At 47.8% G+C, this 25,814-nt stretch overlaps 2 protein-coding genes across 4 annotated transcripts; both read right to left on the reverse strand.

Annotated features, from left to right (window-relative positions):
- Nucleotides 1-2,610: 2,610 nt before the first annotated feature.
- Nucleotides 2,611-10,444, reverse strand: CHST12 (carbohydrate sulfotransferase 12). Of its 3 annotated transcripts, XM_068908738.1 has the most exons (3): nt 10,326-10,437; nt 10,008-10,079; nt 2,611-4,293 (listed from the first exon to the last, which is right to left on the reverse strand). In XM_068908738.1, exon 3 carries the CDS (start codon nt 4,196-4,198, stop codon nt 2,939-2,941), a length of 1,260 nt encoding a protein of 419 aa, XP_068764839.1. In that variant the 5' UTR covers nt 4,199-4,293; nt 10,008-10,079; nt 10,326-10,437; the 3' UTR covers nt 2,611-2,938. The 3 variants fall into 3 exon arrangements, with proteins under 3 accessions (XP_068764839.1, XP_068764841.1, XP_068764840.1); XM_068908740.1 differs by lacking the exon at nt 10,008-10,079 and having other exon boundaries at nt 10,326-10,444; XM_068908739.1 differs by lacking the exons at nt 10,008-10,079; nt 10,326-10,437 and adding an exon at nt 8,263-9,980.
- Nucleotides 4,236-24,876, reverse strand: LOC104153967 (kinesin-like protein KIF19). Its single transcript, XM_068908972.1, is given in 13 exon segments — nt 4,236-4,293; nt 10,008-10,079; nt 12,478-12,598; nt 13,213-13,353; nt 16,708-16,862; nt 18,000-18,174; nt 19,107-19,232; nt 19,981-20,130; nt 21,042-21,210; nt 22,461-22,586; nt 23,059-23,195; nt 23,790-23,877; nt 24,778-24,876. Coding segments are annotated over 13 exon segments (1,617 nt in total).
- Between the last annotated feature and the right edge of the window lie 938 nt (nt 24,877-25,814).

Genomic DNA, 25,814 nt, shown 5'->3' on the forward strand with positions numbered 1-25,814 from the left:
CACAAAAAATGCACATTCCCAAAGCCGGAGGCTCTGTCCCAGTTCTGGCAGCACAGTGGTCCTACCACAACCCAGTCGCCTTTGACTTCCTAACAATACGCTCACAGCGGTGGAAGGGCGGGGAGAAGGCTTCAAAGGAAAAGAGCAGCAAGGAACAAGCTATTTTGAACCTAGAAGCCGTTCACTGCAGAGGGAACCCTCCGTATCCGAGCCATATCGCTCCTCCCCACCAGCGTCCCCAAGAGCGGCAACGGGAGACGTGGCAAGAGCTAGCAGCACCAGGGCTTCGGTCAAATGGTCAAACCGATCAAACGGCTTAACCGCCAACGCAGCCTGGACTTCGCAGGGGGAGAGCGCGGAAGACTGAGTCCCCTCGGACTCACGGCATCCTTGCATCTTCCTGCCTGCAGGCACTTGATGAAGCGCTAGTATCACCCAGAGCTTGCAGGTAGCTTGCTGAGCCTTGCCCACAGGGCGCTGCAGAGCTCAGGGCAACACAGGGTGGCATTAGCACACAACGCTGGCATTTACCCTAGAGCTGCCCTTTAACTAGCTTTTGTGGGGAGGGAGAAGAGGAATCAGTGCACAGTCTCCCCTCTCTGGCTGAGGTTTGCAAGTAAAGGGAGAATTTTTCTCCTATCACTGTTAAAACACAAGGCAGCTATATAGCTGTTAAAACACAGGATACGCTCTCCTGTCACACACAGCAGCTGCCGTGCAACATTTGCAGCCATTTTACGTGTTCTCTGCCGATTGCACAACCAGGACGCTGCTGCCGCCGAAGACAATGGTTTAGAAGGATAACACCCTGCAACCAATTTTCTCCAACCAGAATGACTTATATCCCACTGGCAACCTTGAAAACACGCTCCTGCCTTGCGACCATCACAAGAACGCTCTGCCTGGGACAAGCCACAGCCATCAATCACAGGACTGGGGGTGTGGATGTGGGCACAAGGGCCTGTTCGCAAGGCGAGTGTAGTGGGGGGACCTGGGCAGAGGATTGATCAGAGGGGCAGGGAGATGCAGCCAGGGCAGGACTCGATCAGCAGGTGGGGGGGAAGCAGCTGCAAGGAAATTTTCACAGCTCCGACTACGTTGTCTTTGGCAACGCATCTGCACTATGTTCCTAGCTGTTCACGTCTGCAAATACTAAGCACCAATTAGATTCACGCTAAACAAAAAACAAAAAAACACATTGCAAAGACAACAGATGAAAACATCCATGCTATAACTGTGAAGAGCAGGATGAACCCACCCTCAGGAAATGTAAACGTAACAGGAACCAAGAGACTCCTGGGATTACCAATTACAGAAGACAAGATTCTCAACATCTTTCTGTTTTGCAGCAATTAGCTAGTAACGAGAAAAAAAAAAACCCTGAACAGATCAACACTCTTCTATTATTAGTTTTAAATAATGACTCAGAAACAGGAACTTCCTTTTTCCCCAAGCTGCAAAGAGCCAAGCACTGAGAACCTGATCATGGCTTCAGGCTGATTCAAACTGCAAGCATCTCTGCAGAAAGTACAGGAGAGAGGCGTGAATACGATGAGAAACAGATCCTTTGCTTCTAGCATAACTACTAGCTATTACCTTTAAATTGTAGGTAAGAAGTGTGATACAGGGTATTCACTAGGAGGAGCAGGCAATGCAAAGAGTCACATGTACACACAGACAGGAGCAAGGAGAGAGGAAAAGCCATGCCGGCCGATGGACTCGGAAATAAACCGGGTAAAAAGCCAGTTTAAAGAAGTCTGCTTAGAATAAGAGGCTGTCTCCCGAGGCCTGCCTGATATTAATCACTGATACCATCTACAGCCCAGGGAAATAATTAACATTTCAGCTCCAAAAGAGTTCCCTGCCAAATCTGCTAAGCAGCCAGTTTTTGCAAAGCAATTCAGAGCAAGGATGGAAACACAGATTCAGCTGATGAGACACAAGAAGTATCTCTAAAAGCATTAATTTTCTTTGGGAAGCAGCTCACATGCTCCTAGCACAGTGGGCAACCATCACTCCTGCAGCGGTACCCAGCAAGGCACACGATTAAATCTGCATCAGTCATTCGGGATAAAGAGAAACGCAGTAGATGAGGACACAGTGCCACAAGCAGCGACTAGCGCTCTGAGAACAAATCACCTTTGAGTTTACCTGGACACAAGCTGATCAAAAGGAATTTGTATTTTTTCTTCTTCCAGGGATAACTACCCGCATCCCTGCCATGTCCCCTTAAAGCACTCCCAGCAATGGGGATACGATACAATCCCAGAGGGAACTGCCCTAGCTGAATGCACTAATGACCAGGCCACGGGGCAGCGTGTGTCACCACGGCACTGGCATTCTTCCAGTACCGTTCACCAGGGCTGGGCCAGGACCTATCCAGCCTGCCCTAAACCCAGCTCAGAGCTGCTACCAGCAGACATGGCTGGTAAAGGTATCATCAACAAACCCCAAAGAGATTCGAGTGCCCTACAAACCTCCATAGCAAATTGCCCTGAAACAACACACAGAGGCAGATGCATCATTTCTTGCAGTTTTTCTTTGACTTTTTTTTTATTCCTTCCCTCCCTTTGCCACAACACACACTTCGTATTAAATATCTGAAATATATTAATTTTTAAAAAGTATTAATAAAAAGCTACTGAAGGACACAGCTGGCAGAGTGACCGAGGGCAGAGACCCACTTCAAAACATCAGGACATTTAAAAAAAAAAAAAACAATGATAACAAAAAAACCCAGGCATCTTTTGCATATGCGCAGCTGCCTGCAATATCCCGGACTCTGGCATTATTGCAAAAATGGAAGGGGAAGCAGTAGAAAAAATAGATTCCATTGTACCAACCTGTATGAGAAAGGGAGTTAAGAGCAAAAATGAGGAGGCTTTAGACATTTTTGGTATTTCAGATGTTCCCTCCCACCCCTACCATCCAATCACTTTTAATCTTTAAGCAAATTTTCTGGCTTGGGATAGCCAAACAGCACAAAATCTGCTTCGTAAAGCTTGTAGAGCTGTCGTCTCCAAGCCAGCGGGATTTTGGCAAACCAGTCATCCTCCCAGCTGCTGGCAGTCCTGTTCCGGTAGCTGGGGGGGAAGCGAAGCAGCCTGTCCACTTTGAGGAGCTGCAACAGATGAGCAGCATCCTCATCCAGCGTCTCCAGCTTCCCAATAAAGTCATAGTCTATTTGGCACGGGTGGCACAGCCGGTAAACCTGCCTCCAGTGCTCATTGAAGGGGGCCATCTTCTCTGTCCGGGGGTCCAGTAAGTACTGGATGAAGTCAGAAAAGGAGACTTTGAGGCCTGCCCCGAAGGCCTCACTGACTGAGGTGGGGAGGTTGGTATGGTTGGAGTAGAGCTTTAGCATAGGAATGGCAAAACGCCGGTAGAACTCCTCATTCTCCAGCTCAAATTTGCTGCGAAAGGCAGATATAAGGCGGACAAAGGGGTCCCGTACAAAGAGAAACTTAGTGTACTTCTTCAGCTTGATCTTCATGAGGTGCCGGGAGAACTTCCCATAGCGGCGCCAGAATTTGTTAAAAGTCAGGTGGGTGCTGGTATTGTGGACATGTTCCCGCGGGATATCCAGAGGGTCCCGGTATGGGACCCCCTGGTCCAGCAGGCTCTCACTTAGCACAATCATCACTCGTTTCCAGTTGGTGCAGGCCACCTTGGGGACATAACAGTAGATGATGCCGTGGCGGTCGTCCACGATGAGGTGGTTGAGTTCGTAGTTGGGGATGTCATCAAAGGAGCGCTCCTTGGTGGGGAAGGTAAAGCTGGAATTGGCACAAAACTCCCGCAGCGTTCTCTGCCTCTCTACCTGCAGTTTTTCTTGGTCCAAGCTGGCTCTGGCGTCGCGTGTAGACCAGTCATAGCCTCGCACATTCTCCTCCAAATTGCTTGCCGCAGGCTTGCTGGAGCCCTGGAGGAGTGGCTGCTCTGTCTTTTTGCTGATAGAGCTGTTCTGTTTCAGGCTCGAACTAAGCAGCTTTGCCAAAAATTCATCCACATCTGGCAAGGCTTCCCAGTCTGCACCCTCAGCGATACCAGGGATGGCCCCTGGGGAGTGAGGCCTGGAGAAGGACGTATGCAGGTAGAAGTGAGCTGTTCCCACGTTGTCCCAGTACACGATGATCAGGAGGATCATGAAGATGGAGATCAGCACCACAGAGAGACGGAGGAGCCGTGCTTTGGTCATCCTGACAGCTACTGTGATAGCTGGCTTTCACATCAGTTCACCTCCGGCTTGCAGAGTGAGGCTTGGGTTCCAGCATGGTGCTGCAGACCAGGAGCCTGGAAAGGTACCAGAAATAAGGTTAGTTGATCCCTCAAGCGCTCTGGTTTGGAGAGAATGACTTTGCAGGATCAGGACTCTGCATGGGGCTGACTGTCCAGTTCTGCATGGGAAGAGCTCTGTGAACCTCAGGTGCCCACAAAGACCACATGGAGAGCGCTGACTCTCTTAGAGACAAAGCTTGACTTCCCTTCCCGTAGATCTTCCCTCGGCAGTGCCAATAGCGTGTCTGGTTCTGCAACTGAACAGAAGGAGACATCAGCACTCAAAACACCCCTAAGGCAGACTAGAGCCCTCAGCTGCTGCTCCAGCTCTCACCAACTCCTCTGTCCAGGAGAAGGAAAAAATTCACTTGGTCCTACAAACCAAGGGACAGAGTTAAGACTGGATCTTTTGGCCTCCATGAGGCCTCAGACCCCAACTTGTAACTGATTGAAGGCTCCAATTTTCTGCACAAAAGAAGGCACAACATGTTGCAGTTTTATCAGTTTCCACAGCAACCATGTTGTGTTCATCAACCTCCAACTTCTGGAGTCATGTGATTTCATGAGACACCGCTTTCACTAACAGAATAAAATATTCAGATTTCAGCTCTCAAGTTTGCAGAGGAAACTTTGACAGTACTGAAAAAAAAAAATACAACTACATGCAGAAAACATCCAGAACCAACTATCTTTCGGACCTCCTTGATTTTTAGATACATCTAGCGCACAACAGGAAGAAAGGGGGGCTTGATCCATCATTTTAAGATTTGGTATCACACTGGTCTCATGTCCCTCAAGAGAATGCTCTCTACCTATGCGTGGAAAATAAACGCCCTATCAGAGATTCAACATGCTGCTGTGGGTGCCATTGCCTCAGGGGTCAGAGCAGGCTCCTGTCCAGAGTACGCCACTGACCTGAATGCCCCATCTGACCTAACCAGTGTAAACGCACCCAGGAGATACTGCCGCCATGACTTTTCCTGGTAGCTACTCCACTGCATCAACAACAGTCATTAAATAAAAAGCTTTCCTAAGAAAGCCTTGAAGGGACATGGCCCCAGTAAAAGCCAAGCATCAATACAAATCCAAAGGAATGGTTATTTTAATCGAACGATACCCGAGATCAAGGATGCTTTAGTAATGTTTGGACTGTGTGTTGAGTCAAGATCTCTTTTCCCGGCTTAACGTCTTTTATGTTTCATCCCTAATAACTCTTGATCACCAATGACAAGTGGGAAATCATTGTTACAAAGGGAGTGAAGAACACCATTTCTGGATGGTGCAGCAGTTTTGGGGTTTTTGGTTTTTTTGCTTTTTGTTTTGTTTTTACTTCTCATCTTTTCAGTGCATCTGTGCCTCCATTTCCCTGCCCGGCAAACAAACGTGAAGCTCTTCTCACGCTCCTCACCAGGTGGTCCCAAGGTTTAACAGGTCTGAGAGTCCTAAAGCCCCCTGGGACCATGGAGCAGGCACAGGCAGGCAGGGAAGGATAATGCATTAGAGTGAGGAGCAGCTACCTGATGTTTTGGGAGAGAATCCACGTTTGCTGTTTTACACAGTCTCTCTCTGCAAGGTTTAACCTCAAAAGTCATATAAAGCAGTGGACACTCTGCAACCCCCCTCTCCCCTCCAGGCATAGTCCAGCACCTGGTTACAAGCATAGAAAAGCAGATACAGATACAAAACAAGAGTCACCCTTTCTGCAGACATCCCTGTTCTGTGTAACGACCTCAAAACAAGCCCTACAAGCATCAGTTGTGAAAACAAAACCTGTAAGCAGTCCTGAAAGGAGGCTTTTCAAAGTAAGAACTGGATCTCTCTTTCCCTCCAAACGCAGACATTGTTCCCCAGCCAGTTCACATGCAGCTCTTGAACAGCATCAGCCCCATGCCGTACAGGGATGCAAACAAGCTGAGAGTCCAGATATGCACAAGGTACTGAGCAGAAGGAGATCTGCTCAGTACCTCTGAAGCTCACAGAGGCCTTAATTTAAGAGACTTGTCCAAGCGACGCTGAGATTAAACCTCAGGAATGCAAGATTTTAGCAATCAAAGTCCTGGTTTCAAATGCTGGACCAAAAACATTAGATCAGAATTTGCTAATAAACAGAAGAACAATACTGGATACCATCAGATATCAAAGCATTAGCTCAGTTTGTCCCAAAAGACCTAAAACGCAGAACTGAAGGTTTGGGGTTTTTCCACCCTGGTGTGTTTGTTTACGTTTAGGAGGGAGAGCAAGCCAGAAATTCAGTGTAGCTGGTGACCTAACGCATGGCCTTGCGCTGCAACTCCAAATATCGTGTTTTGTGGATTCAAGCTTCTAATCTACGTGTCAAGAGGAGCTGGAAGAACTGCAGACATAACACATTGCGGAGCAAGAGGCAGGTATTACTCAGCAGTAATTCTCCACGTTTCATTAGTTAAGACTGAGGACAGATCCGAGAAGAACCATGCAGAACAACGAGCAAAGAGTTAAAGAAGGGGCAAAGGATATATGTGCGTCAGCGCTTAAGGCCAAGCATATCAGCCCAACGACAGCAGATAATGGAGCGACGCTGCCAAGTCTACTGCTTGGCAGGTTTCTGGTTTTGTGTTTTGCCTGAATCTGTTCTCGCTTTTAAGACTATTAGCTGTTCAAGGCAGGGACTGCTTCCTATTCTGGATGAATGCAGTGCCCGCTGTGCGTATAACCCCCAGCACAATGGGTCTCCAATGCTGTTTGGGACCTTTAGGGTGGCTGGAATGCAGTAATTCTGGAAAGCAGCAAAGAGCATCTCTTTTTGCCTTCTCTGTACCCAGCAGCTTCCACAGCTTCAGGCACTGCAGCAGCCTGCCCACGTTTCCGCAAGGCTGTCCCACTCCAGCGTGGACAGATCACCCCCTCAGCAGTGACGGAAGCAACCAAGGCGTCGTGTGTGGCACGGGCAACGCACACGCATTCCTTCGGGTAAAGAGAAGGACGGTCTTCGTCAAAGCCACCACGATAACGTCGCTTTACTGAGCGCACCCCAAGGGCTCAAGCCTGCTTTCCAGGACACAGCACACAGGCCTGCCAGAGCGTTCTGCTTTTCCGACACACACAGCGGCGATCAGTAGAGAATCAAAATGACTCCGCTTGTATTAACTCTACCAGTGCCAGAGGGGAACTCTGGAAAAGAACAACAGTGCAACCTAATTTCCCCTCATGAGGTGTCTTCTGCAAAAAGAAGTTACTCGGAGAGTTACTCTATTGATTATGACACATCCTCTTCCCAAGGGCTTCATAAAAGATACCAGACTGAGAGCGCAAATTAGAGGTTTCTGCACATCAGAGGGAACGCACTTTCATCCTCTCCTTGCTAGAATCAGAAGGAAGAGCCTCCACTGAGGAGCAAAGCACTTACATTCAAGTTTAGCTCAAAGACATCAGCCAGTAAGGATGCACACTAGGGTCCACTACAAAGCTGTTTCTGCAACACGGCACTAGCAAACTGGAAAATAAGCTGAGTGCTAAAATAACCCTATGGAGCCCCCTGTTACATGATGATCGCCAGCCTGAACCTGGCCTGGGTGCGAACCCATGACTCGCTCTCCCCATCCCGAGCCTAGTAAAGACAGTGATGTCCAACATCACGGGTCCAATCCCACGACAAGTTGCCACATCAAATCACTGAGGTCCTAGACCAGTCAAGATCTAATTTAAAGCCAGAAAGGAGGAACATGCCCCTGTTGCTCTTACTGCGAAAGCTATTGCAGATCCAGCTCCTCCAGGATGGAGGAACCTTACATGCTCTCCAGAGCCACTCTGTAACTGTTCTGGGAGCAAACAACATGCATCAGCTTAACTCCTGTCTCTTTCTTGCTTTCCTCTCTAAAGTGGATCTGTGCAGTGACTGCATTCCCTCACAGCTACGCTTGGCAAAAGAACGTAACTGCAGCTCTACCCACTCCCTCACAAGAGTGGAAAAGTCTGCTCTTTGTCACAGAAAACAAAGCAACTTACCTATGGGTTTGTACCAGGAACACTGGACAATAGTCCCTCTCTGTTAACAGAGATGGTTTTCAAATGGACCGTCTCCCAAGACTACTTTGCAGCTTCCATCTCTTCTTGTTTTGCATTTTCCCAGGTTTCCCCTTCTCCCACTCCTCCTGATCCCCCTTGCAGGGAAGCACAAGGCACAGATCAGGCACTAAGCACCAGATCCCTCCTCCAGAGCCTGTTCGTTCAACGCATGAGAAACACAGGATTTCAGATAGCTTGCTTTAGCTTTGTCTGCTTCTGAAGGGATCAAGGGGAAAAGAGACGGAATGAAAACTTTTAAAACATACACAAAAAAGAAATACAAATTGATGCTTTCCCCTGTAGCAATTTCTCTCACCAGCAATCACTTGAACCATTTAGCTTTCTTACTCATATACAGTGGTATGCACCTGTTATTGGTTAGGCTTAGGGAATAACAAGGCTCCAGAGGAGTGAAACGAAGTCATCGACTCTCTCTAGGTGCGGGGGAACAAGCAGCAGGCTCCCATCACCCCAACCGGATGGAGACTGTACCAATAACCAGAAAAGAATTTCATGCCAAGCAAACGTGAAATGTTCGGTCGTCATTCAATAAGCTGCTTCTCCCTAACTTTCTAAAATCTGGTGTCTTGCATAGACTAGAGAAGTTTTCAGCCGTGTAATTACATCAACAGTTACGTTAGTATAAACACTCAGCGTAAGCAAAAAACAGGGGCTTGCATTGTGTGTTTTACCCCAACTTAACGTATACATACTACGGATTAGCAACAGGAAGTTTTAACCTATGCAGCTATCCCAGTACCTTCCCTCTCATCGCTGTCACAAAGCCTAGCTTGTACCAGCTTGGCAGCACCAGCCTCCTCTTCTCTAACATTCACACTTGCAAGTAGTCTGAATAACTGTGTTTCTAAGTTTTCCATTAGGAAACTCCCAAAATGTGTGTTCTGTTCAGTCATTATGTTTGTCGCAGGCTGCAAGCACACCCACCATCCCTGGCCTTACAAACACAGGAAGAGTCTCAGCAAGCCTCGGTGCCTAGGATGGGGCCAAGAAAAACCTGGAACATTTGTTGCGTGTCAACACCAGCTCTCCAAACGAGCTCGAAATCAGAGCCCTGTAACTCACGCCGTCTGTGTTTACCTTGGAAATACCTTATTTAAGTGTCATTTTCTACTGTTTACAGTTCAGCTCCGTACTGAAGTTTCGTCAACGTGGTTCAAATTGAATTAATTACCTGCCTTTACTAAGCCACGCTCAGTCGTCTGTTAAAAGCCACCTTTCCCATCGGGGATGGGAACGTTTCCTCAAGGACAGGGTTTTGCTCCCGCGACTGCGCGGCCCTGAGAAGGTCCCGAGCCCGGACACGGCGCCGACCTCAGCCTAACACGCACGAGAAACCTCACAGGTGCCTGACCAGCTGTTTTTACACCACAAGCCTTGCAGGAGAAGTTAGGGGGAGAAAGAAAACGAAACGTCTCAAGAGTTCAAACAAGGAGAACCCCCGACCCACCCGCCGCCCCAGGGCGAGCAGGCGCCCCACGGCCTCTCGGCCACCTCCGCGCGCGAGGAAGACCCCGGCGGGGAAGGGAAGCGCGGGCGAGTTGCAAAACCCATTGCACAACGCAGCCAAGCGAAGGCGGTTATCCCGCGGCCGTTGACGAGGCGCCTCCCGACGCGCCGCGGAGAGGCCGGAGCGGTGGGGCCGGCCGCCGCGGTGATGGGCGTACCTGGCGCAGGGCTCCTCGGCGGGCACCAGGATCCGCCGCGTCCTGCCGCCGGCCCGGGGAGCAGCGCGGGTGCTGGAGGACAAGGAATAAAACGCGCGTTATCGCCTGCAACGCCGCGGGGAAAGGACCCCTCCGGCTCCAGCTGCGGCTCCAAACTTGAGCGCGCCCCGGGCTCGCCCCGGCCCCTCTCGCCGCGGGGCTGCGAGCGCAGGCGGCGCCCGCCCGCCCGCCACCACCACCACCGCCGCCGCCGCCGCCTCAGCGAGCCCCGGGCCGGCTCCCCGCGCTGCCCCCGGGGCGAGGCCGCGCCGCGCTCACCTCCCGTCGGGGCAGCGGCGCCGGCGGCAGCCCCGGTGTCGCCTTCGCCCTCCGCCTGCCGCCGCCCGGCCCCGTCCCGCCGCTACCCGGACGCCGCCGCCGCCTCTCGCGAGACGCCGGGCGCGGGGGGTCCCCGTGGGGCCGCGGCGCAGGCGCCGCTCCGCCCGCCGGCGGGAGGGGAGGGGAGGGGAGGGGAGGGGAGGGGAGGGAGGACCCGGCCCGGCCCGCCCTGCTCTGCCCTGCCGGCCCCGCCCGGCGCGCCCCGGCCCCGGCGGCCCCGCTGCCTGCGGGCGGCCCCGCGCGGCGGCTCCCCGCCTCGGCGCCGCGCGCCATTTCCTCAGCGGCCTCGCCGGGCCTCAGGGAGCGCGACGAGGCGGTGCGAGGAGGACTGGGCCTCCTCGCCGGGAGGGAAGCGGAGCTAACCGCAGGCAGCGCAGATAGCGCTGCTGCTTGGAAAGGCCAGAAGTGCCTAGAGCCCCTTTCCTCAGTCACCAGAAGCGATGAGGAGGAGGAAGAAAGCCCTGATCTGAGCAGGGGAAGGAGCGCCTTGCCTCCGCGGCGGCTCTGGGACCACATCGCACCCCTCGGCCGCGTGCAGCTCCCACCGCCGAAGGCTCCGTCCCCACCTTTTACGTAGACTCCACAGGGAGGTTTTGTAAGCAAGGGGATGAGGCAGCGCGCGACGCTCGCTCAAAGCGGCTCCAGCGCTCCTGGAAAATCCTCGAGCTCCGCGTGCTGCCGAACGCGCGACGCCCAGGAACGCAACGCGCTGGGGCTGGAGGCCCCAACCTCTGCCAGAAACACGGCTGCTTTCACGGTGATGCAGCGCGAAGCTTTCTCCCATAACATTGTTTTCCCCTCCCCTACGGTCCTTCACTGCTTGTGAAGGACCTTCGCAGAGTCTGTGCTTGTTCTGTCTCTGTGTCCTTTTTTTAATACCTTTGTGTATGGGGAAGAGTTAACCCCAGAGAACAAGTTTTCGGAACCTTCCTGCTTCTGCAACGGCACCTCTTCCTGTTTAACAAGGAACAGCAGTGCTGGCTTACGCCAAAATAGCCAGTAAGCTGAAATACAGCATACTTGTATTACATTCCACAGCAGGGGTTTAAGGCATTTTCTAAATATGAGTGATTTAGGCTTCCTCGTCCCCAGAATGAACTTATCCCTCATCTCCTTAACAGGTAGCAAAGCAAGAGGCACAGAGGGGTAGGGAACATGCAGTGTCACATGGCAAGTCAGAAACATGTAGGAGAACTCGTTTACAAGTATTGCAACTGTGACAAGAGTCTTGCTCCCTTTGAAAATGCACGAATGCACCGAGATTGTTATCTTAGATACTTCTGCAGGCAACCCGGGAGAGAAACCACTCCTGTTTGGGACCCAGAGTCAATACGCATTCATTGGTATGACCAGGACCCACTTTAGTTGTAGCTTATTTAAAAAGCAGGGAAAGGAATGCCTTAAAAAAAAAAAAAGTCCCTAAAGGACAAGGCTGCTGGCTCGAGTCTTTTTTTGTTTGTTTTCTCCAAAAAAAGAAAAACATATGCCTTCCATTCACTTCCAGGCTAGTTCAGAACAGGATCCTCACCCATCACTACGCCTCTTCTCCCTGCTGCAGTCTGATCTGAAGTGCTCTTTACATGGAAAAGAGCTTATAGCAGGCTCTGGCTGCTCTCACAGCCAAACGGCTGCTCACCCAAACGGCATCCCAGACCTGCGTTACACCTCTCAGCTTCACAGCAACAGACATAAACAGTGGGAAAGAATGGGGAAGGTATTTCTAGGACGTTCACGTTTGGCTCTAATAATCAGTGAGCCTTTTGAATGCATAGGTGGCATCCACACATTTGCGCTGGGAAGAAGGCAGTTTGGACTCTATGCTGACATCTGGGAGGACAACACTGCTAGGAAAATGAGGTTTTCCTCCTCTCTTGGACGTTGTTAACACCCTGTGTGTCTTAAACTGAAACTAACAGCTCGAGCACAGTACAGAGGAAAAATACGTGTGGTACGGATATGGAAGACAACGTCTACAAGGTATAAGAAGCCTCCCCCCTCTGCTCACCTTCCCCTCTGCTTTCAGCATCACAGCACAGAAGCTAAAAAACACTCCCCTGCACTCACTTCCCAGCTTCCAACACCTCCAAATTACCCTCCCTTGGGGCTCACAGAGAATCCTGCTCCCCCTGGTGACTTGTATTTTGTTTTCGGCTGGTTCCTCAAGCCTATGGCTAACTGCTGCTTCTGCCGGCTGCTGGCACCATCTGCAGGCCCTAAACATGAAGGAAGATGAAGTACCGGATTAAGTTTCTCACAGCGACAAAAGCATTTTATCTGACTGCCCTAGTGTAAAGTAAACACCTCGGTTTGGGTCTCCTTGCTAGTCAGAATGGGAAAGAGACAGATAGCTTGGCACTGCAGAAACATGAGTTTTGCAAAGGTGCTGGATCTGCCTTTAAAAGAATCCAAGGGCATTTGAGATGTTCTGATCATCATTCAACTCCACTGTGGAAGCAATATATCATCAATCAATTCCATTCAGCAGAAGTAGTATACTGTCACATAGCTAATTCAGATTAAACCTCGTGCTTTGTGTATGTGCATTAGACTGGGATTATCAACACCTCTGAAAATGCTACGTTCTCTTCCTAAGAAGTTATTTTTGGCTAAGAGGGAGATGGAGGGTAACTAATTTTGAAATGTTGCTACCGTCATGCGTTGGAAAGAAAGGCTTAACACTTGGCTGTAAGAGGCATACTCATGTGATCCCTTTCTCAAGTGGGCCGTTTGCGTTGCATTTACAGCTCTTAGGTTCAGATTGCAACAGAGCAAGTGCTGAAGAATTTAGTAGTACCTCCTGAGCCAGCCCCATATCTCATGTGCTCACCTTTGACTTGCTTCTGTAGGACCTGTCTTTTGGTGTGATCGGCATTGCTTTGCTGAACAGTGCTTGCAGGAGTATTGTCTATTAGCAGCACCTGTCGTGGATTCCCCTCTTTATCAAAGAGAGAGATAACTTCATTATAAACTGTGAGAGCAGAACATAGTTTAAAAAAAAAAATCTTGCAACACATGAGTCACTAATAGCTAGGGAAAATAAATTGTAGGGTTGTAAATCAAGTTACCAATACTGATCTTTTTTAAAACAAACTTCTAAGAAAAATTGATTAGCACCAGTAAACATCCCTTGCCAGAATGGGGAAGGATTCCAGCTTCAGTTTAATAAGGTTTGGGCACCCGCTTTTCCTAACCTCATCCTGGCATTCTCTATCTGCATAGGGGCAAAACAACTGAGGCTGACAGATAGTTGGTTCAGCCTGTCATGTCACGGCCCCTTACTGAGGCTGATTTTGTATGTCAAACAGTCTGAATGACTAGACTAAGATCAGCAGCTTGTGTTACATGTGAATCCACCTGAACACTAATTCTTACACCTGTGTTTGGGTCATCCTGTTTAGGCAGGAAGTCAATGACATCATAGAAGAAATTTAACTTATTTCCTCCTGCAGTTGGTACCATGTCTCTCTTATCCTGTTCTGAAAACCACCCTATCTCCATTGGGTCTTGCCTTCTGCTCAGCCCATTCCCATTAGAAAGAAATACAAGGCTCTACCATGTAGAAGTTTGGTTTGAGAGTGATATCTTTTCTTTCTGATGTTCCTTTCAGCAGACATCTCCCCATCTTTCAGCTTCTTCAGCACTCTCCCGGCTGGGGGTTCTGACATGAAACTCCTGATACTTGCATTGTCTTTCATCTGAGACTCTGGAATGGATTTGGCCTCCCAGTTTGAGCACATCCTCCTCAGAGGAGGGGGCTGAGGGGAGTTTGGTTCCCAGGCCTCTGGGTTGGGCTCTGGAATACCAATTGACTGCAATGAGGGAAGTCCTTCAAGGTCTCCAGGCTTGGGAGAACAAGAGCAACATCCACAGCTGATTTTTTCCCATATAAGTCTAGATAGGTGGGGGAACACAGCCCAGGAGTCATCTTTCCTACAGCAGCACCCATCGGTTTCAGCTAAAAATCAGAGCAATGGCAGCCTAAGACAACCCAGTATTTGCTTGTTATTTAAAGCTTTGAGACTTTTTCCTCTTCAAAGTATTTACAAACATTTGGAAGACATCATGTTTCACCTGGAATACTACTATAACTGCTTCTATGAATGGGGAAACCAAGGCAAAGCTTTTTGTCTGTGTATCTATATTCAGCCATGCCTACAAGATAAGTCAGCAAGCAAGCTGCTGTAAGCAAGCAAGCTGCTGTAAGCAAGCAAGCTGCTGTAAGCAAGCAAGCTGCTGTAAGCAAGCAGCTGATGAGCCCCTGCCTCTCCTTCCTGTTCTGGGTTGCTAAGCGAAATCAGTGTCTATAAATCTTCAAATCAAGGCCCAGTGGATCAGCTAGGGGTGTAAAAGTAGCTGGTCATCTTGGACAGGTCCCCTCACACCAGAGCATATGTTGCAAGGTGCATCTGTTTGTTTACAACTCCTATCACTCCAGTATCAACCCGTCAGTTTTTGTCTACCTGTGAAATAGGAAGGTGCTGCTGTCTCCCCTATGCACACTGGAGACTGGGTGGTCCCTGCAGAGGGAAAGTCCAGGCTGGAGGTGATAGCTCGGCCCTAGCCTCCTAAGTGAATCCCATGCCTTAAACACCAGGCCAGAGCTCCTGGAGTAGATTTTATTGGCTACCACCGTTTACCTTCCCATACGTACGCGTATGTGCTATGCATGTTCTGCCATCTCAAGAGGAAAGTGTTATCCATGACCAATGTGCCTTGAATTCATTTGCCACCACACTGACCTGCTGAACTCGGTTTTTGGATGAACAAGAGAAAGTTGGGCTGAGATGAGTATCCAGACTCCCCTCTTTCCTACAGGGCGTAGTTTTAGATGATCTGTAACTGTCACTATGGAAAGAATATGCAAATACATTAATATGGGTGAAAACACGGGCCTTTTATCAACAGAGGGATGATCCCAGATCCCACAAGTACTCAGCACGGGTCTCTGGCTCTTTGAACTGCCTGTCAAATTGGTCTTGCAGTGCAGTTGCCATTAGCCAGAGTGCCCTAATACCACCTCTGCAATTAATTGCCAGGTTACTGTGCTGTAAGAGAATAGATCTGATAACGAGCAAGATCCACATTACCTGTCTGACTGCAGGATAATGGAAGGAATATCAAACTTCCCTCTCCAGGGAAGATCTGTCATGTTCCCAGGTAGACCCTTTCTGACCTCATCTTTATTTAGATCCAGATGCTGAGTTATATCCAGAAAAGGGCTGTCTTGGGGCTGCAGGAAGAGGGAAGAATTGCGGGATCCTGAACAGATTTTTCAAATTGCAAAATTCCCTCTTCTAAGTCCAAGCTCCCAGCCTCTGGTCACAAAGACACTCTTGCTCTTGATGCCGCAGGCTCTTTTCAGTAGTTTCAGCCGCATGCTACCAGCTCCCCTCTCGTGAAAGAGCACCCAAAGTAGTTTAATCTCTCGTATAACAACATGACAAGCAGTAAGTTTATTATTCCAAGTGGAACCCAACTCTTTGTCCCATTCATTCAAGATAGTCAAAATAGACAAGAGAGACTGCTGCTTGGATTTCCTGCTCAGGACTCTGTGAGATTTTCCTGGCAGCCCCTTACAGTCGCAAAACACATGGAAGTTTTCACAGGCATCTTCTCTCTTCCTGCTGACAAGACCCAAGTCCCTCAATGCCCAATGTTGTGGGCAAGCAGATGCCTCCAAATAGGAGGACTTCCTTCAGCAATCACTTGGAGAGTTGCACATTTGGCCACATAACCCGTAACTGGGTTGCAGTTTGCCACCAAGCTATGGTCACCTCTCTCAAATCCAAAGCAATGGTTGAGAGGATGAACATGCTGGCTTATGCAAAGCCCTGCACGGTTCCTTCTCTGTCTCTAAAAGCCTTAAGACTTCTCTGAATTGAAATGAAGGCATGAAGAGCAGAGCTCCACGGAGTCACTACGTTCGCAAAGGAAAACCCTGTGCAGCTCCTGATGGGCACTAAGACCCAGCCAGGCTTTGGGTCTGCATGAATCTATGGCCTTGTGGATTCTGTAACCCGAGGGCCTGCTCTGCCTCACCCTGAGCATGCTGGACCTCACTGAATGTAGCAGAAGCAGGCAGTTCAGTGTCCCCTCCTCCAGCTCAGAGGAGTGCAGGTGGTGCTACTTTGCCAGTGTCTCTGGGACAGGGACGTCCTGGGCTGGAGTGGAGATGGGGAGGAAGAGTTAAGGATCACTTCTAAAGAAGCCGTGCATTTGTGACTTTTGAAACAAGGTTTTCTGGCTAGGCTGTTCCCCAGCTTGGCACCAGAAAACAAAGCTCAGAGATAACGACAGAGCAGGAGCAAAGGTGCTGTTTTACCTTTTAGCAGCGTCTGCTGCTGGTGAATAATTTTTTCACAGAACAACACGTGCTGCTGCAGCTGCTGTATCACAAAATCTTTCTGGCACGATAGATTCTCCTGGTACAGTATATTTGCCTGCAGCTCTGTGTTGCCAACCTCAAGCTCATGGGATCTACAAAGGAGTCTCGGCACCTCCCGATGATCCTCACTGGTGATTTGTCTGGGTAAAGTCATCTCCATCTGGGAGCTTTTCTCTGAGCATTTGCTAAGTGCTGCTCCAGCTCTGACTGGATGGCAGCAGAACTAATTAGTCCAGACTGCTCTGCAGCTGAGCAAACCATATAGCAGACTACAATTAGCAGCCTCACATCTGGGGAGACTTAAAACAAGCCTCTTGTATGGTCTTACATGGAAAGGAGAACAGCGCTTTTCTCTCCCTCATCACAAATTGCATCTGCACAAATGCAGTGAAGGCTGTTTTAGCTACAACTGACCAAACTCCTAAGAGGATATAAAATTGACAGAGGCATTAGGTGTACAGGTAGCAATACTGAGAGGAAACTGACACCTACTTATTGTTTGTCCAGAAGAAAGGATGATATGTTGCTGACTCCAATATGGAATTATGCCCAAATACAGTGTTGCATGGAAAACACTTCACAAACACAGGGAAATTGCCTGTTGCAAATGTCACGCCTTAGTCTAAGGCTAATTTGTGTGGACTTGAAGGTACCCAGGGATTAAAGGTACTTATTTCTTATGGGCTAGATACCTCTGAAAGCTAGGTATGGGGAAAATGGTAGACTCTAGTTTCATAAACCTGTATCTAAGTGACTCGGACTATCTGAGGCACTTCTGACTTTAGAGACTGCTGCCTTTGGTTGCTCTTGGATGGCTTTTCTAATCTGTTAGAAACCTATCAATTCTAAACAAGATCAGATAAAGAATTACATAGTTTTAGGTGAGTCTTTTCTTCCTGAAGAGTCCTGACATAAAACAGCCACCAAATCCTCGTCCTCCCCCCAGCATGGGGATGCATATAGGGAGGAAGCTGTTTTCCTGTTTGATGTAGGACATGGGCTCTCTCTTGGCCTGTGAAAGCCAGAGCTTCAGTGAGTCGAGGAGTGACCCTATGCATGCCACCAGGCACCGCATTTGCTCTCTCCCTGCTGGTAAACCTCTCAATCCCATGCTTGATCTTACCACTAAAATTGACTAAGATACCCTCTGCTAATGAAATCCTTTAATCATTTTTTGAGGGGAACCATGGAACATTAGCATTTTTTATGGTGAGTTTAGAGCTACTCACTCTGTGATTGTTAGCAGGTGCCTGCAGGTATCAACCTGCAGCTCAACATTGGTGTTTTCCAGCTCCATCAGGCTGCGGCACAACTCCATTTGCTCCCTGAAAGCCCCAGTCAATTGTACCCGCAGCTTGTTCATTTCTTGCTGACTGCGTGCCTCTGAGTCTTGGTACATCTCTGCTGCAGGAGAAGACGTTTCTGATCTATTAGGTTAGATCAACTTATGCCAAGTCCCTGTGAAACTTCTCTAGGGCCCAGCCACTCAGTTCACATGGTACAAGGCATTCCTTCACAGGAATTCTCTTCGTTCTGCAGTTTCTTGAAGTTAATCATATGCTTAAGAGATCTGTTGTACCTTTATGATTATATTATAGATAATAATAAATAGATTTCATCAGTGATGCTTGGATGAGTACTAAGAGGAGGCTGCATTGCAGGGACATCTGTTCCCCCCTTTCCACACTCCACCTTCCCGAAAGTATCAAGTTCCTGCCCTTGTCCTCTATAAATTCTCTGCAAGTGACCTTGGGTATTGGTGGCAGAGGCCTATTATACCTCTCAGGTCTTGTCTATCAGAGAACTTGACCATTTTTATTTCATTCCTTGCCAGATTCACTGACTACAGGAACAATCCTCAGGGCAGAATAAACAATGTTTTAAAAGCCTTTTTTTTTTTTTTTAATAAAATGCAATGATACATACAATGGAGCTCACTCTGGGTCCTGACACAGCATCAAAGCCTGAGATGATGCAGGCTACAAACTCTATCACCTCTCCATAGGTCACCACTTGATGTAAAAGCTCTTTCAAGAGCAAGTACATTAAATTTATCACATTTTAGCATTAGGAAGACTTTGAGAGGCTTGACCGTGTTGTCCAGAGTCCCACAACACGTCAGAGATGGGCTCACACAGAAAGACAGCTTCAGATCTCTTACCTTCCTCCTCTGCCCCTAAGGCCATACTCTCTGCTCTGCTCCTTCCTAAGCATTGCTTGAGCCAGCATCCCCCTCACCTCCAAGCAGTGCGACAACACATCCACACAGCTGCACATCTCTTCTCCCACTCCCGTCACTCCAGATTTCCCCAGGGCAGTTCTTGCCCTGGCTTTACCTTGCACTTCCCTGGGGTGAGAGCTGACTGCGCTTTTTTCTTTCTCCTGGCTTTCAATCCTTGCCTTCAGATGCTCTATCTCCCTGCGGAGGTCCGTGATGATGCTGGTGTACTGGCCAATGTGTTCTGTAGGTTGCATTTTACGTGGCAAGACAGAAGATGTGATCGTTTGTCCCAACGGTCCACTATTGGTACTGTGGGGGCAAACCAACCTCCCCTTCCAGTTGGCAGGACCCCGAACGCTGTGAAGGGGTGGGGAACTTGCCCTCATGATTGCAGAGACTGTTTGTAGGTTAGTGGTTTTCAGCCCCTGAACCAATTCTGGGAGAGTCACAAAAGCTAACAGAGAAAAGCCAGGGTCCTGGCTTCCACAGAGAAAATACTGAGAGTTCTACAAGTCATAAAGATCAAAAACCCAGTTGCCGACCATTTTTCATCCTCCTTCACCCCCTAGGCCTCCCTTTTTTATTCCTTCTCCCTGCAGGTACTCAGGTCCTCTTCCAAGCCCAGCTTCCCGACTGTGGCATCCCCAATTCACTGTCCTCCATCCATCATTCCTCATGTTCTGCATCTTGTTCTGTACCTGCCACTTCATCCTCTGCCTTTGTCTTATTCTACCCCTTCACTTTATCCTTCATGTTTCTCTTCTCATGTGCTACCCACTTGCTTAAACGCCCTCCCTAAATGCCTCCACCTTTTGACTGGGCGTACCCTAAAACGCCTCCACCTTTTGATTGTTCCCTTCACCTGCTTTTCTTCTCCATCACTCTTTTATCAATCTCGTTGAGCCATGTAGCACTGCCCCTTCAAGTTAATGTTCCCTCCATCTACTGGATCTTCCAGTTCTCCTTTGCCTGCTTTTAATCTATAAAACACCTCCTGTGGGTTGCTTGCTCCTTTACCTGTGTCTTGATGTTTTGTGCTCGGTAAGGATAGATCAAGGTTGTTCGAGATTCTTCAAAGCAGGTACTTGCTGGGCTGATATGTGCCATCATAACAGTCCTGCTGTTCCCCCCAATGAGCCCTAGACAAATGCAACATTGCCGTGTTTAGTATGAAAGCAACAGCAGCTTACTGCTCCATATTAAATGCAGTGGCTGGGTAGCCAGCAAGCAGTTCATTGAGATTCTAGTGGAGAATCCCAATTAGGAGCGAAGGAAATGCTGGTAAAAGGCTATTCATTAGGACCTCTTTCCATCAACACCAAAATCAATAAGTAATTAACTTTTTACTAAAGAAGAAGTTTTTGCAAGAAAGTCTCAATTTCCGTGAAAACGCTGGCAGCTTCTCATTTCTACCCGCAACAGAAGTCAGCGTTTTTTCCTCCATCCCTTCTCCTGCCCCCATCCTTTAGAAAACACATCTGTCAGGCAGAGACAGTAGTAGACTCAGCACCAAGGCTTAAGGTAAGGCTAATGTATGAAGTCGTAAGGGATCCATAAAATAACCAGTATAACAAAGAGCACATCTGTGGTCTGTCTCGTTTCCTATGAGGATAAAGGCTCACAATAGCACACAGTTACTGCCAGTCATTCTTTCTCCTGCCCCAATAACGTCCACGTTTATTGGCCAATTTCAGCCAAATCTGACAGAAGAGATGAAACATTCAAAGTCCGTAAGTTTCTACAAGCTTCTAAAAGTCACCAGTCACTTGTGAAATTAAAAACATATGACACAGATCTATAGAATTTCCTTTACCCTGTAGGAGGTCTGTCCTTCGTATCACAGATCACAAGACAATATATTTGTTATGCAGATAGTACCGTCCAAGTCAAGTCCTGATTTCATTGCAAAGCCCGTGCAAGACCCTGGAGCAATGTTTCTAGCTGGATAAAGACAATGCACAGATAAATACAAATGACAAAGGTCAGTTCTCAAGCACTGTCTGATTTGGGTGGTAACACCAGCAATGAACATGCCAATCTCCTTATTGACCTGCAGGGTACAGTACCTTCAACAAGCGTGTGAGTTTGCTGTCTCAAAAACTGACAAACTGGACCCGACTGCCCCCCGTCTTGCTCAAAGCATTGATGCAGTTGCCCGGAGCCAGCGGTGAGTAGTTGATGTGCGCTCCTTCCTTCATTCTCTTGCCTTGATTCTGGGTCTGTTTGGACGGACAGGAGGGAGGGAGGAACAGACAGACAGAGCACGCACTTCAGAATGGTGGGGCCTGCACTTGGGAAACGCATGCGACATCACCAGTGTCAGGATTTGAATGTCAAAGCAATGCCTCCAGCAAACGAACCTAGGAGTGCAGAATTAAGCCTCTCTCTGAGACAGGCACACAAGCTGGTAGAAGTACGCTTCTTGAAAAAGATAGCCCATCTCTGACATCTCATTTCTTAAAGGAGATTAAATAACTCTCCTTTAAGGGCAATTTTCAAAATTAAGGTTCATTAAGGTTCATCACACCAAAAACCCTGGTCTCAGCAGAAATACTGAATATTTAGAATCTCTCCCGCTCAGATCACCTCTCCAAGTGCAAAGGTTTTCTCCTTCTCACAGGAGAGAGTTGCCTTATTCTCTACCTCACCAACATTCCTGCTATTCCACGGGTACCAGCTGCTTTTTCTCACTGAAGACATACCGATACATATCTAGCAGAACTCAAAGCAATCGTCCTCAGCTTCTGTTTAGCTGTAAAATTCACTCCTTTTTCAGACCTGAAGAAAGGCTGCACCCAAAAGCTAGTTTACTTTTTTTCCAATGATGTTAGTTGGTCTAATAAAAGATACTACGTATGTCACCAAGCTTTGCATGCCTATACTCTTAGGCTGCCAGAGCTTCAACACTACTGCTTCAAAGTAACAGACACAGACACAGCCCTGGTTTACCCTGAAATGAGGATATGCTTTCATAGACCCTGCACAGCAGGCCGGGGAATCCAGCCTTGTCTCATGAGCAGCTGCAGGAGGCATATTTATCTCATGTCCAAAGCAACGTGCCATATATGGTATAGCAGAACATAGTAATGAGATGATCCCACCCCAGCCAGCAAACAGTTTAGAAAACACACTCATCAAAAAGAGTGTAGAAGTGCACATCAGTGTAGCTCAAAAGGATTTCCACTATTTCTCCTCCCTCTGCAAATAGCTTGTTGACATAAGATAGGTATGCAAATCAAAGCACTCTTGTCCTTGCAGGGAACCAGCATGCACTCTGGGGAAGTAAAGCTAGCAAGAGGTTAGCTCTGTGTTTCAACCAGTTTCATTAATCCAGTCCCATCGCAGTCTTGTTATACAAAGTGCTTTCTACTGAGGAAGGCACAGGCAACAGGAAAGCATCAAGAAACTTTCAAGTACCGTTACATGTGAGCACAAAACCCCTCTATTTCTCCTCATCATGGAGAGGTACCTCCTGAGCATTGGTAGCGGAGACTTCCGTAATTCCTGCTATCTGGATGCTACCTCTGACGTCCTCTCTCGGGTCTAAGAACCCAAATGATGGGTTCAGTAGGTCATGGATCACTTCACTATAGATCTAAGGATAAGAGGCAAGAGAGGCTGGCGTGAGACTAGTATTGAGCCCTTAGATCAGCTAAGGGGGTTGAGTCGATCCTATGTTTCTTTGAGGTGGAAAGGAGGAAGGGAAGATTCAAACTGTACAACCCATTTCCAGGCAAAGCTGCTTAACATGGTTCTATGGCTTTCCATCATGGACTAGGATGGCTGTACGGTGTAACAGCTTAGCACTCGTCCCAACATCTTGGCACCAGGCTCCAGCACACAGCGTAGACACAACTGAAGACTCATAGGAAACCTGTGGGCTGAACAAAACTCCCACAGCCCAGACCTGGCCCATGGATGTACACTTGATAACCTCTCATAAGGGAAGAGTCCTAAGGGGAGCGCTGCATGATGGGCAGTCTTGGACACCCTGCTTCCCAGGAAACCTACTCCCAGAGACTTGCTAAACTCTCAGAGTCTGGATCTAAGGCATCCAGTCAGTTCACCTCCAAGTAGGACATGGAGACTGTGTAATCCATGTTCTCTGTGGTAGCTTCAAGGGCCCTGAAGAGGTCATCAAGAGTACGGACACAAATTCCTGGTTCACAGTCTGTCCCTAACATGGTGTAGGTTTTTCCTGCTCCTGTTAAAGATACAAAGAACAGCAAAGAACAACTTCCATATGAGCAAGTTTCCAATATGAACAAAGTCCATTTTCCTACTGATTTCTACTCTTCATCCCCTAGCTTCCTCCAGTTTCTCCTGCCTCTCCCTGCCTCAGTAGCACTGCCACAGGAAGACCCGGCAAGTGCTATCTGAAAAGGGTAGGAAAAGGACTTGCAGATGGACAGCAGGTAGACAATTTAATTGCCTGGTCTTTAAAGCTAGGATAGAAATGTATTTTAATGTAGTAACAGGCTCTTTCTGCAGCTACATCTATTCCCCTAAGATCAAACTGTCTCTAGCTTTGCACACAGATGCCCTCATCTGCTCCTTCTTTTTAATGGGAAGATTAATCTCCTCTGAATTCCACCCTAATTAAGTGAGTTTTCAAAGTTAGGCTAGCTTTGCTGTTGCTTTAGCATTTGGGGAAGAGCCACGCTTCCCTGTGAGAATGATATTTTAATGTTTTGGTTTTGTCCTCAAGGTAAGCAACTAATTGGCATTATAGTTCACTTATAGTTTGTACAGATATATTTTATCCATCTGGAGCAGTACAGCACAGGGACTACCTTACCTGTTGGACCATAGGTGATAATGGTTGCATTGTAGCCAGAAATGACTCCTTTTATCAGGCTTTTGGTTCTCGATGCATATACTACTTCCTAATTCAGTCAAAAGGGCATAAGCTTTTGGTCAGGCGTAACAGCTGTCCAAATAATCTGTACCTAATTGCATTCCCCATTGTTTTCTCACTATATTCTACAAATTTCCTGGGCTTTGGAACTATTCGTGAGCCATTTGAATTTCGATCCATCAAAGTGAGTAGAAAAGCAAAGATATTTATTGAATTTTCTAAAGGCAGGCAAGATACTGGAGCTTGCTAAAATAAATGCTCTCAAACGTGATTATTTTCTTTGACTCTGAACAGGGAATGCTTTGTTTTTGATTTGTGTCTGCTCAAGAAGGGAGTAAATTCTCTTCCTGACCTTATCCTTTCTACTGAGTAGTTCCGCTGGGCCTCCAAAAATGTGTCTAGCATACAAAGGTACTGCACTGAAGTTTCATGTGAAACAGAGAACAGATACCCGAACTGTTTGTGAGAAGCAAGCACACGACGAGGATCTCAAAATACAGGCGCTGATGAAATCTTCACACTGAACTTAAAATCTGTCTGCAAAACACAGATCAGTAAGGGCTCTAAAACACGTTTCCTTAGCCCATAAAACAACGGAAAGAAAGAGCATGAACTACAGAGCCAAACAATGTGACAATGACCTCATTCACCGGACACCTCAGGAGACCAGGCCCTTGATCTCTACTCAGATGCTTGCCTCTGGGTAATCCCAGTGACAAAAAGGAGAGGGCATACTGAGCACTGCAGATCTCCCTCCTTCTCTAACAAAGGAAAGGAAAACCCTTAAAGCCCTCCTTCCTTCAGCACCTTTTATGTGGACATGTGGATCCTGGGGGACACAGTTCTACTCATCCACCAAAAGCTTTCACCAAACCAGGGAAAATAATTCTAATGTTCAGGCTTTTGGTGGATGAGAGAAGGATGTTACCTGGGTTGCTGTGTGGTCAAAAACCATATCGAATACAAATGTTTTTTCTTGGGAACTGTTAGCTCACAAGATGTCGTCTGAATCTTCACTTGGGTCCATCAATACAACCATCTGTCACAAAACAAAACCAGGAGAACTCGTGTGTCTTTTGTAGGTCTAGAAAATAAAGGAAGGAGAAATGATAGATGGGCCTGGTGCTCAGTTAATGGCCTATCAGAATTTTGTACAGCACTATTGCCAGCATCTCTTGGCCAAAGGAACGTTGCACAACAGGTTTATGTGGCGCACACACTTATATGTACAATACTAAGGCCAAAGAGCTTTGGTTTACAACTGACCTCACAGCTTCTATCATCAGAAAACTAGTAGCTGCTGTAAGATGCTATGAAGGTCTGTTGCACAGTGAAAGAGTCACTGGCATTGGGTGACTGCAGCAGTTACAGTGACGTTACACCTAACTAACTCCCATGCAAATAGAGGGGACAGATCCTCTTAAGTTTCATTTTCAGCTAACATACAGATGGAGGAACTATGAAGGAAAATTGTTAAGTTCCTAGAAGCAAAAATGCCCAAAGCAGTCTTCCAAAGCCTTTCCTGCAAAAGGACTGGTACAGATTCCTGTATCACTCAAGGGCAGCAATTTCATACCATTTGTGTCTTTTACTAGGAAAAAATAAGGGTAGGAGAAGAGTTACAGCAGGTTACCGAACTGGTTCTGTTTCTTTTCAGTCCCTTAAGATCTATTTTGATACATAATTATCATAGTACATAATTATAGTGGAGAAGGATATTCTTTCTCCTCTGCTGGAGCAGCCTATAAGGAAGTGTTCAAGCCTCAAGGGAAGGGACAGAGAACCCTGTGCCTTATACTCCAGAGCAGCTTTCACTCTCTGATAAATACATCATTAGGTAAGCAACTAAAGCATAGATCAACCACCACTTGACCTACGGAACAATTGCATTGGTGTGCCTGGCTCAGGAGAAACAAGCCTCTAGAACAAGTGCCCATAGTTATTCTGGAAATGTCAAGACTTTGA

The sequence above is a fragment of the Struthio camelus genome, chromosome 15 (genome assembly GCF_040807025.1).
Source record: "Struthio camelus isolate bStrCam1 chromosome 15, bStrCam1.hap1, whole genome shotgun sequence".
In the NCBI taxonomy this organism is placed as follows: domain Eukaryota; kingdom Metazoa; phylum Chordata; class Aves; order Struthioniformes; family Struthionidae; genus Struthio; species Struthio camelus.

What these genes read in the sequence shown, in the direction of transcription:
- CHST12 (XM_068908740.1), bottom strand. Translation starts at nt 4,198, where the DNA reads ATGACCAAAGCACGGCTCCTCCGTCTCTCTGTGGTGCTGATCTCCATC.